Genomic DNA, 12,479 nt, shown 5'->3' on the forward strand with positions numbered 1-12,479 from the left:
AAAATACTGCTCAGTTCAGATCGACAATGTTTCACCTTATGTTGAAAACGAAAGTTAATGAGAGGTTATGTCTTTTTTAAATCTGGACTACATTTTACCAGGTAGTTCCTTTAAAATGTATTGTCTGTCCGTTCTAGCAGTCAAACTACATCTGTCCACATACAGTATGACCAATGTCATGTCCAGTACTATATATCAAAGTTACTTCAGCATAGATCAGCATAAATTTCAAGCTGGTCCATGCTGGTCAGTGCAGGTCGGACGCTAGTCAAGCTGGCCTTAGCAGGATGGTCTAGCTGGTCAAGCTGGTCTTACCAGCATGGTCTAACTCAGGGGTCTAGAGTAGCTCGCGGCTAACCTACTGTATGAGTAACTCACCAATCGATTTTTAAAGTATACAGGACAAAAATGTGAACGCAACATGCAACAATTTCAAAGATTTTACTGAGTTGGAGTTCATATAAGGAAATCAGTCAATTGAAATAAATAAATTAGGCCCTGACCTGTTGGGGCGGCAGGGTAGCCTAGTGGTTAGAGCATTGGACTAGTAACCGAAAGGTTGCAAGTTCAAATCCCTGAGCTGACAAGGTATTGTGTTCTGCCCCTGAACAGGCAGTTAACCCACTAGGCCATCATTGAAAATAAGAATTTGTTCTTAACTGACTTGCCTAATAAAATAAAATAGATTTCACATGACTGGTCAGGGGTGCAGCCATGGGTGAGCCAATCAGAAAGAGTTTTTCACCACAAAAGGGCTTTACTACAGGTAGAAATACTCCTCAGTTTCATCAGCTGTCCGGGTGGCTGTTCTAAGACAATCCTGCAGGTAAATAAGCCGGATGTGGAGGTCCTCGGCTGGCATGGTCTGCGGTTGTGAGGCCGGTTGGACATAATGCCAAATTCTCTATAAAGACATTGAATGTGGCTTATGGTAGAGAAATTAACATTAAATTCTCCAGCAAATGTTCTGGTGACATTCCTGCAGTCAGCATGCCAATTAAAAGCTCCTTCAGAAATTGAGGCATTGTGTTGTTTGACAAAACTGCACAATTTAGAGTGGCCTTTTTAGTCTTGGCAAAGGAGAAATGCTCACTAACAAGGATGTAAACAAATTTGTGCACAAAATGAGAGAAATACGCTTTTTGTGTGTATGGAACATTCCTGGGATCTTTGATTTCAGCTCATGAAACATGAGACCAACATTTTACACGTTGAGTTGACATTTTTGTTCATGTGTTCCATCGCAAACTGTGATAAACAGAAACACTTCCGGCTACGATCCAATTAAAGTCACATTGACATTATCCCCCCCCCCCTGGTTAGCCACTATTCTATTTAAATGGCCAAATACAACATAATATCTGCCCATTAAATTCCAGCAATATTTCCCTTCTGTCAGTTTGGTGTGCGCGTTTGTCTACTCTGTATGTAAACAGTTAGTGTTGCTAATGTTAACCGTCTTTTGGGTAGTTAAACGACTTTCCCCAAAAAACCTTCGGCAAAGTAGGCTTACCTGACCACACCACATCATGATTATTTATTTGTATAAATTGAGTGGGGATTGTTTAGCAAACAGTGCCAATGACGCGCTGCAGCAGTAGGCTAAACAGCAGAAACCACACATCCTCTTTTTTGAATGTACAATTAATGGGAATTTACACTCAAACATCTAACACTTTTATTCCCCCCCAGACCTCAAGAATTGTCTCCTGATGTGATTTACAACAATTTCCGTTGTTTGTCTATTAATAATTGTAATATTGAATTTAAAAAATGAAACCAGGGAAGATAGAAGTCAGGAAACTAATTTTATGGGGCCCCTTTAGAGTTGTTTATTAACCATTATTTTTTCAGGCATATTAACAGAAAACACATCTCTTTCACATCAAGGATCAAGGACCACATCAAGGCTTCTTCCTTGCTCAGGTTATGTTGATATTGGACTCGTTTTACTGTGGATATAGATACTTTAGATACTTTTGTACCAGTTTCCTCTAGCATCTTCTCAAGGTCCTTGGCTGTTGTTCTGGGATTGATTTGCACTTTTCGCACCAAAGTACGTTCATCTCTAGGAGACGGAACGCATGTCTACCTGAGCGGTATGATGGCTGCATGGTCCCATGGTGTTTACATTTGCATACTATTGTTTGTACAGATGAATGTGGTACCTTCAGCGTTTGGAAATTGCTCCCAAGGATGAACCAGACTTGTGGAGGTCTACAATTTTTTGTCTGAGGTCTTGGCTGATTTCTTTTGATTTTCCCATGATGTCAAGAAAAGAGGTACTGAGTTTGAAGGTAGGCCTTGAAATACATCCACAGGTACACCTCCAATTGACTCAAATGTTGTCAATTAGCCTATCAGAAGCTTCTAAAGCCATGACATCATTTTCTGGAATTTTCCAAGCTGTTTAAAGGCACAGTCAACTTAGTGTATGTAAACTTCTGACCCACTGGAATTGTGATACAGTGAGTTATAAGTGAAATAATCTGTCTGTAAACAATTGTTGGAAAAATTACTTGTGTCATGCACAAAGTAGATGTCCTGACCGACTTGCCAAAACAATAGTTTGTTAACAAGAAATTTGTGGGGTGGTTGAAAAACAAGTTTTAATGACTCCAACCTAAGTGTATGTAAACTCCGACTTCAACTGTACATGCAAAAACACAGATATTGAAATGAACAATTCAAAAAATCTAACTGAAATAGAGCATGCTGGGAAATACAATAATTATGGGTGTAGTTTTGGAGACCAGCAAAATCTTATGACTTGGGAGTCAACCTCACTTGGGATTTGAACTCAACCTCTTGGTTTCCACAACCTGAATTTCCTGCTCCGCCACTGGTTCTGTGGGTATCATAAAGATTGTTAAAAGATTAGAACTGATAGACATTCTGTAATTTGTCCCTGTAGGCCAGAGATCATCAACTAGATTCAGCCGTGGGACGATTATTTTTGGAGCGGATGGTCAGCGATCCAGAGCATAATTACAAATTATTTGTAAACTGCAAATTGACAGCAAGAAACATATATAATATTTGACTACAACATAATCATTTCAAACCTTGCTTACATTTGTATATGATCTCATACTGTATATCTCCATTATGTGTGGGAATACTTTGGAAAAGCGTTCCAAAATGTAAAGCAGTTGGAGTCTCTTATGTCCAACCATCAAAAAATGTCATTCCAAAAAATTTGCTCAGAAAACATGAGGGGCCAAATAAAGTCACCCACAGGCCAAATACGGCTCCCGGACCGCCAGTTGGGGAACCCTGTCATAGAGGAACCCTTTGAGTCCCATTTAGAACCCTCTCTTGAAGAACCCTCTAATTCCAAGAACCAATGACAGGTTCTACAGTTATACTTATAGGATACTTCAGATGAGCTTATTACACACGCTGTTAAAAATGACCTGTAATTTCACAGTAAGTTACTAGCTACTGAGTTGCAGTACAAATACAGTATTTTTACAGTTAAATGAAGGTCTCATGTTGTAAAATGACTTGTTTTTTTATCTTACTTTCACTGAACTTTGAAATGTCAATGTCAAATCAAGTTATTGGTCACATGACTATATTTAGCAGATGCTATGGCAGGTGTAGCGAAATGCTTGTGTTCCTAGCTCCAACAGAGCAAGAGTATCTAACAATTCACAACAATACACACAAATCTAAAAGTAAAAGAATGGAATTAAGAAATATATTAATTTTAGATCAAGCAATGTCGGAAGTGGATTTGACTAAAATACAGTAGAACAGAACACAGAATATACATATAAGATGAGTAAAGCAGTATGTAAAGTGACTAGTTTCAGGTGTAGTGACTAATGTTCCATTATTAAAGTGGCCAGTGATTCCAAGTCTATTTAAACTCAGCAAAAAAAAGAAACGTACTCTCACTGTCAACTGCGTTTATCTTGAGCAAACATAACATGTGTAAATATTTGTATGAACATAACAAGATTCAACAACTGAGACAAAGTGAACAAGTTCCAGACATGTGACGAACAGAAATGGAATAACGTATCCCTGAACAGTCAGTATCTGGTCTAGCCACCAGCTGCATTAAGTACTGCAGTGAATCTCCTCATGGACTGCACCAGATTTGCCTGTTCTTGCTGTGAGATGTTACCCCCTCTTCCACCAAGACACCTGCAAGTTCACAGACATTTCTGGGGGGAATGGGCCTAGCCCTCACACTCCGATCCAACAAGTCCCAGACGTGCTCAATGGGATTGAGATCAGGGCTCTTCGCTGGCCATGGCAGAACACTGACATTCCTGTCTTGCAGGAAATCACGCACAGAACGAGCAGTATGGCTGGTGGCATTGTCATGCTGGAGGGTCATGTCAGGATGAGCCTGCAGGAAGGGTATCACATGAGGGAGGAGGATGTCTTCCCTGTAACTCACAGCGTTGATATTGCCTGCAATGACAACAAGCTCAGTCCAATGATGCTGTGACACACAGACCATGACGGACCCTCCACCTCCACATTGATCCCGCTCCAGAGTACAGGCCTCGGTGTAACGCTCATTCCTTCGACGATAAACACGAATCCAACCATCACCCCTGGTGAAACAAAACCACGACTCGTCAGTGAAGAGCACCTTTTGCCAGTCCTGTCTGGTCCAGCAACAGTGGGTCTGTGCCCATAAGCAATGTTGTTGCCGGTGATGTCTGGTGAGAATCTGCCATACAACAGACCTACAAGCCCTCAGTCCAGCCTCTCTCAGCCTACTGTCCATCCAGTCTCCCTGCAGCACTGTCTTAGGCATCTCACAGTACGTACATTGCAATTTATTTCCCTGGCTACATCTGCAGTCCTCATGCCTCCTTGCATCATGCCTAAGACACGTTCACACAGATGAGTAGGGACCCTAGGCATCTTTTTTTTGGTGTTTATCAGAGTCAGTAGAAAGGCCTCTTGGTGTCCTGTTTTCATAACATTGACCTTAATTGCTACCGTCTGTAAGCTGTTAGTGTCTTCATGACTGTTCCACAGGCGCATGTTCATTAATAGTTTATGGTTCATTGAACAAGCATGGGAAACAGTGTTTAATTTTTACGAATTACCTTTGAAAGACAGGGTCCTGAAAAAGGGATGTTTCTTTTTTGCTGAGTTTATATAAAGGCAGCAGCCTCTAATGTGCAGGGTTGAGTAATCGGGTGGAAGACGACTAGTGAATGCTATTTAACAGTCTGATAGAAGCGGTTTCAGTCTCTCTGTCCCTGCTTTGATGGACCTATACTGACCTAGCCTGCTGACAGCGGGGTGAACAGGCCGTGGCTCGGGTGGTTGATGTCCGTGATATTCTTTTTGGCCTTCCTGTGAAGGCCATTGGGGGCAATGTGCTGGCGTGGGCTCATTAGCATATTTGGGTGCATGTTTTAAAATATGTTGTATTAGTGCCAACCACTAGTGGAAGTGTTGTACTAGTTTAAGTGGTTTCATTGTTATGTTGAGCATCTCATTTTTCCACTCCAAATTCTACAATCAAGAGCTGCACTGTTAAGATGTTACTGTGGATTTTCCAGTTACTTTAAAGGGAGTTGGTCATCGGGAAGGTCATGTTCAATTTTCAATCATTTACTGTCAGCTTGCTGCGAGTAGATATTGTAAAATTCCCAATAACTGACTGTGGCTGATGTCTGTCACGTACACTGACCTGACAGAAAGATCAGTTAGTTGCCAACCAAGAGATTGAGGCCAGGTGAGGCTGGAGCCCAAGTGTGCTCACCACAAAGAAAGCTTAGTAGTTGTTATAAGCTATCAGAAAAGTTAAATGAAGATACAGTGAGCTACTGCCAGTGAGTTGCTTGCGGTTACTGGCTCTTACATGACTGATTTTTACAGCTGGTTGCCAATTAGGTCAAGCTAAATTCACAGCAACTAACTTCCATTAAGGTACTACTAAATGCACAGTAACCTCTTAACAGTGCAGCTCATATGCCCTTACAAAGATTGCAGAACTGACCGTGTTAAGAGGTGCTCAACCTTTGACAACATAGCCATCAACCACTTCCACTGACAGTTGGTACAAATACACATTTTTGGATCATGCCACCAAATATTCTAATTAGACTACCCCACTGGTACATTTCCCCCACCTATATTTCAAAGCACATTGAAGATTGGACCTTATATTCAAAATATTGAGTGGAAAAAGTGCCTGGATTAGGACCTGCGCCGCTTCCTGTGTGAGGTAGGGTCGTACTTTACAGATATTGTAGCGCATGAACCTGCAGGAGCGAGTCACTGCTTTGATGTTTGCATTGTCATGCCAAGGTTCTTTTCACTCTAGGCAGGCAACACTGGAGTTATCAACCGTGATGGAGAGGTCTTTGAGCGGACAGGCATACCCCGGGAGGAAGAGCAGCTCAATCTTGTCGAGGTTGAGCTTGAGGTAGTAGGCCGACATCCAAGCTGAGATATCTGCCAGGCATGCAGGGATGTGTGTCACCACCTGGGTGTCAGAAAGGGGGGTAGTTGAGTGTCATCCGCATAGCAATGATAGGAGATGATGGAGCTGAGTGACTTGGTGTATAGACAGAAGAGGAGATGGCCTAGCACTGAGCCCTAGAGGACACCAGTAGTGAGAGTACGTGGTGCAGACACAGATCCTCTCCATGTCAACTGGTAGAAGCTGCCTGCCAGGTAGGAAGCAATCCAAAAGTGTGCAGAGCCTGAGACTCCCAGAGGAGGGTCTGATGGCTCATGGTGTTGAAGGCAGTGGATAGATCTAGGAGGATGAGAACAGAGGAGAGAGAGTCAGCTTTGGCAGTGCAGAGAGCCTCAGTGACAGAGAAAAGCAGTCTAGGTTGAGTGACCTGTCTTGAAGCCTGACTGGTTCGTCCTGAGAGAGATAACGAGAGAGTTGATCAGAGACAGTACACTCAAGAAAATAAAGGGACACAGGTCTATATTTTGATGTCAGATGAGTCGAGTCTTGGTTTCTAGTGGAGGGGACCATCTCGGGACATTTTGAAGTCAGTGGGGACACAGACAGTGGTCAGGGATGAAGGAAAAGGGAGGAGGGGATGAGGTCGAGCAGGCAGGTTGTCGGGCTGCCAGACCTCACTAGTCGCAGGACTTGATCTGGGGGGGAGTGGGACCAGTGTGAGTGGGACCAGTGTACTCATTAGGCTGAGTAGAGTGAATGAGTAGAGGATGTCGTCAACCTTCTTTTCATAGTGGTTGACAAAGTAGTCCGCAGAGTGGTAGTAGGGAGAAGGTAGAAAAGCATTTCCTAGGATTAGAGGCAGCAGATACCGAGGAAGAGAAGGTAGAGTGGAGGGAGTGAAAGGATGATATGTCCTCCAGAAGTTTAGTTTTCGTCCATTTTCGCTCAGCTGCTTGCAGCCCTGTTCTGTAAGCTTTTAATGAATCACTCAGCCACGGAGCAGGAGGGGAGGGCCGAGTCAGCCAGGAGGAAAGGGGACAGTGTGAGGAGCCAAATGATGCGGAAAGTGAGGAGAGTTGGGTCGAATAGGCAGAATCAGGAGAGAGAATGATTCATCAGAAGGGAGAGATGATAGAATAGAAGAGGAGAGTAGTGGGAGAGAGGGTGAAGATTGCAAAGGCATATGACCATCTTAGGGGCTAGGGTTGGAGGAGGGTTGGAGGAAAGGGAGACAGAAAAGGAAACAAAGTAGTGATCAGAGACCTGGAGGGGGGTTTGCAGTGAAATTAGTAGGCAAACAAGCGCTAGGAAAGAGGAAGTCAAGCGTACTGCCTGCCTTATGAGTGGGAGGGGCTTGGGAAAGGGCGAGGTCAAAAGAGGCAAGGAGGGAAAAGAAATTAGTCGAAGGCAGACATCGGGAAGTTGAAGTCACCAAGTACAAAGAGCCATCATCAGGAAATTAGCTTATCAAGGTGTCAAGCTCATTGAGGAACTCTCCAAGGCTAACTGATGGGGGATAGATGACAACTGTGTTCAGCTTGAGTGGAGAAAAGGGACAGCATGGAATTCAAATGAACAGATGGACAGGTGAGAGGGAGAAAAGAGAATCTCCAGTTAGGAGAAATGAGTAGCCTTGTGCCACAACCGCGACGACCAGATGCTCTCGGACTATGAGAGAAAACATAGTCAGATGAAGAGAGCAGCTGGAGTAGCAGTGTTCTCTGGGGTGAGCCATGTCTCCGTCAGGGCCAAAAAGTAAAGGGACTGAAGGGCAGCATAGGCTGAAATGAACTCAACGTTCTTAACCGCAGATCAGCAGTTCCAAACACTGCCAGAGACCCAGAATTCCACAAGGGTTGTGCGCGCAGGGTACACTAAATTAGAAGGGTTGCAGCCAAGGGGTGGGAGCATCTGTAAAGCCTACAGGGAGAGGAGTGAACAGGTAGAAAAAACACACAGTTACAAAAGAGAAAAATGAGATGATCAGAAAAAAATAACTAGGTAAGATACTCAAGTGAGAGCAGTGTGGAGAATTCTCTCTTTCGTTCCGCTAAGAAACGTCTTCATTTCGGTGACGGCCTTACTGACACAACCACCGCTTAGAACCGCCATTGAGAAAACAGGGGAGACTGAAGTACTAACACTAATTGTTAGTTGCCTAGCAGAGGTGAAGAGCACACCTCCCTGTACTAATTGCTGATTGCCTAGGAGAGGAGAAACCACTCCAAAACAACCACTGATTACCAAAACAAGTCACAAATTGCCCTGCCCTTTGATCCTGGTTGATGTGTCAACAATCATCTACAAGTTAGTTTGACTTATATAGGCACATTCTTCCCTATGATCTACCCTGCAACTCTTCCCCAGATCCTCGGTGTACAAGAGATGTGTTTTCTGTTAATATAACTGATAACATAATGGTTAATAAGCAACTCTAATGGGGCCCCAGAAAATGTATTTTCTCTGTTTTATTTTTCTTGGTTTAGATTTTTTTTCAATATAAATATTACAATTATTAATAGACAAACAACAAATGCATGCATTTATTATTATTATATTATATTATACCAGCGAAAACACAACGAAGGCTGGTCACCAGCGAAAACACAACGAAGGCTGGTCACCATTGAAAACACAAAGAACGCTGGTCACCAGCGAAATCACAATGAAGGCTGGTCACCAGCGAAAACACAACAAAGGCTGGTCACCAGCGAAAACAATGAAGGCTGGTCACCAGCAAAAACACAACGAAGGCTGGTCACCAGCAAAAACACAATGAAGGCTGGTCACCAGCGAAAACACAACGAAGGCTGGTCACCAGCGAAAACACAACGAAGGCTGGTCACCAGCGAAAACAATGAAGGCTGGTCACCAGCGAAAACAATGAAGGCTGGTCACCAGCGAAAACACAATGAAGGGCACCATGTCTATGCTGTTTTTTTTCAGCAGGGTACACATATGTACTGTACACACATGCAAAAACTCTCGATCATCCTCTCTAATGCAGAAGATTTCCCATATTTTACACAGACATGCACGAACACACACACACACACACACACACACACACACACACACACACACACACACACACACACATGCTTGCACACAAGTACGCACACATACACAAACACGCAGCCCAGACCTTCCGTCGGTGAGATGGTACAATGAAGAAGGTCTCAATCTGGTGTTTGAGGAGGAAGGCGTTTCTCTCGTGGCCGTTGCCAGGTTCTACCTCATAGTCTCCATTCAGGGAGTCCAGGGTCGCCTTGGTGATGTGGACCTTCCTGGTGGAGAAGGAGAAACACAGAGTCAGCATCATGTGGTGTTGCCTACCGCCGTTGTGCCTTCAAGCAAGGTACTTAACCACTAATTGTTCCAGAGGCTGTGTTGTGTGTCAGGATGGGTACTGTGAAAGCAAATGGCATGGTGATAACTGGTACTAACCCAGGCAGTCCCCCTGCCTCCATCACGTTGGCCAGTGTGACGTCGTTGGACCACACGTCATACTGCCACTTCCTCAGTCCCAGGACCCCACACAACACCCGGCCCGTGTGGAGACCCACACGCATGTTCAGATTCACCTCCGTGGCCTCCGCTACTGATCTGCAAGAGCATGAGAAGGGTCATTACAATATTATATCATTGACACTACGCGTGTAATTGTGGGGCAGAGTTTGTGTGTGTGTGTGTGTGTGTGTGTGTGTGTGTGTGTGTGTGTGTGTGTGTGTGTGTGTGTGTGTGTGTGTGTGTGTGTGTGTGTGTGTGTGTGTGTGTGTGTGTGTGTGTGTGTGTGTGTGTGTGTGCATACTATGGTTGCAAAACTACTGTTAATTTACAACAAAAGTTATCTGATTTTCCTACTGCAATCTATGGTAACTTTGGTAGTTTATACTTTAATAACATTTTAAAAAATGTATTCATATACAGCTTTCATTTGTTGTATCTAGGTCCATATTGTCCATTACATTCTAGTGGATAGACCATGGATAGACAAAAAAGTATTTAGTCAGATACCAATTGTGCAAGTTCTCCCACTTAAAATTAGTATTGACACCCCTGATTCAACACTTTGTAGAAGCACCATTGGCGCTGAGCTGATTACAGATGTGAGTCTTTCTGGGTAAGTCTCTAAGAGCTTTGCACACCTGGATTGTACAATATTTGCCTATTCATCTTTTTAAAATTGATCATTCCTAGCCAGTCATTTTCAATTCTTGCCATAGATCTTCAAGCCGATTTATGTCAAAACGGTAACTAGGCCACTCAGGAACATTCAATGTCGTCTTGGTAAGCAACTGCAGGTGTCGATTTAGCCTTGTGTTTCAGGCTATTGTTCTGCTGAAAGGTGAGTTCATCTCCCAGTGTCTGGTGGAAAGGAGACTGAAGCAGGTTTTCCTCTAGGATTTTGAATATGGTTATAACTGTATTCTGTTTGTTTTTATCAACAAAAAAAACTCCCTAGTACTTGCCAATTACAAGCATAACCATAACATGATGCAGCCAGCAACATGCTTGAAAATATGAAGAGCAGTACTCAGTGATGTGTTGTGTTAGATTTGCCCCAAATATACCTCTTTGTATCAGGACAAAAAGTATATTTCTTTGCCACATTTGTTGCAGTATTATTCAAGTGCCTTTTTGCAAACAGGATGCATGTTTTGGAATATTTTTTATTCTGTACAGGCTTCTTTCTCTTCATTTATGTGAGTATTGTGGAGTAACTACAATGTTGTTGATCCATCCTCAGTTTTCTCCTATCACAGCCATTAAACTACAACTATTTTAAAATCACCATTGGCTTAATGGTGAAATCCCTGAGCAGTTTCCTGCTCAGTTTACACAGCTACCAATCGATGCCCTTCTTTGCAAGGCATTCAAAAACCTCCCTGGTCTTTGTGGTTGAATCCGTGCTTGAAAATCATTACTAGATTGAGAGACCTTACAGATAATTGTATGTGTGGGGTATAGAGATGGGGTAGTCTTTAAAAAATCATGTTAATCACTATTATTGAACATGGAATGATGGGATTTGTTAAGTACATTTGTACTCCTGAACTTATTTAGGCTTGCCATAACAAAGGGGTTGAATACTTATTGATTCAAGACATTTCATCTTTTCAATATTTTCTACAAACAGAATTCCTCTTTGACATGATGTGGTATTGTGTGTAGATCAGTGACACAAAATCTAAATTCAGGCTGTAACACAACAAAATGTGGAAAAAGTCAAGGGGTGTGAATACTTTCTGAAGGCACCACATATATTGTTTGTTTACATTTACCTTGTTCACAAACATTGAGGTAAAAAAGCTTACATTTTGGGTTCTGATGGGGTACGACAGTTGAAATAAGCTCATGAGGCCTTTATTAATTATATTCTTCAAGAACCGATAAGTACAGATCATTCATTTATAAGTCCAAAAATGTATGTAGTAACTGAAGATTGACCCTTTAAACACTAATGGTATTTACTAAATTGATGGTTTATATTTAGTATCAGAGATAATTCCAGGCACCTGTGATAATCTGAAGTACCCAAAAAGGCCACTAGATGTCATGTGATAAAATTCCACAAAATCCTTGAAAGTTACCAAACTTCTGGCAGTTTACTGGTAAAGTTACCAGTAATATACCCTCCATTTGCAACCTTAGTGTGTCCACTCTAGCATTACTGTATGCAAATCATTTCTTGCCTCCACACATTTTATTCTGCTATGATAAACGGTGCTGCCCCTCTTCACATAATAGTACAGATAGGCCAGGCAGCACTGCGGTCTAACCTCCCTCCCAGCCTCCCATCCTCTCCCCCTCTGTCTGGAAGAAAAAGTACACCTGTTCTGGAGAGATAAGCCTGAAGGGAAAAAAAATGGTAGCTACTTCAGATTCTAAACAGTTTTTTCTCTACTCCTGTCTGTTAGGAAAGTAACGTTAAAGAGAATGTGAGAGTACAGACAGAGGAAAATTCAACCCGCAACGAGGGAGCAAAGTGAGGTTTAAGATCATTATCTAGAGTCTAGACACTCAATAAACAGGGCAAAATGCTACGCTTGTCATCAATATGAATATGAAT

At 42.6% G+C, this 12,479-nt stretch overlaps 2 protein-coding genes across 3 annotated transcripts in view; both read right to left on the reverse strand.

Moving 5' to 3' along the window:
- LOC118394762 (solute carrier family 22 member 23-like) overlaps window positions 1-12,479 on the reverse strand; it is a 457,726-nt gene that overhangs the window by 264,091 nt on the left and 181,156 nt on the right. The window lies entirely within an intron of this gene.
- The window catches only part of LOC118394766 (adenylate cyclase type 1-like), a 61,693-nt gene that overhangs the window by 17,058 nt on the left and 32,156 nt on the right, over window positions 1-12,479 (reverse strand). For both annotated transcript variants that reach the window (XM_052463842.1, XM_052463841.1), the window contains exons 6-7: window positions 9,854-10,012; window positions 9,552-9,693 (exon numbers count right to left, since the gene is read on the reverse strand). In XM_052463842.1, the coding sequence (XP_052319802.1) occupies window positions 9,552-9,693; window positions 9,854-10,012 (301 nt within the window). The remainder of the gene's footprint in view (window positions 1-9,551; window positions 9,694-9,853; window positions 10,013-12,479) is intronic.

The sequence above is a fragment of the Oncorhynchus keta genome, chromosome 15 (genome assembly GCF_023373465.1).
Source record: "Oncorhynchus keta strain PuntledgeMale-10-30-2019 chromosome 15, Oket_V2, whole genome shotgun sequence".
Taxonomy (NCBI): Eukaryota; Metazoa; Chordata; class Actinopteri; order Salmoniformes; family Salmonidae; genus Oncorhynchus; species Oncorhynchus keta.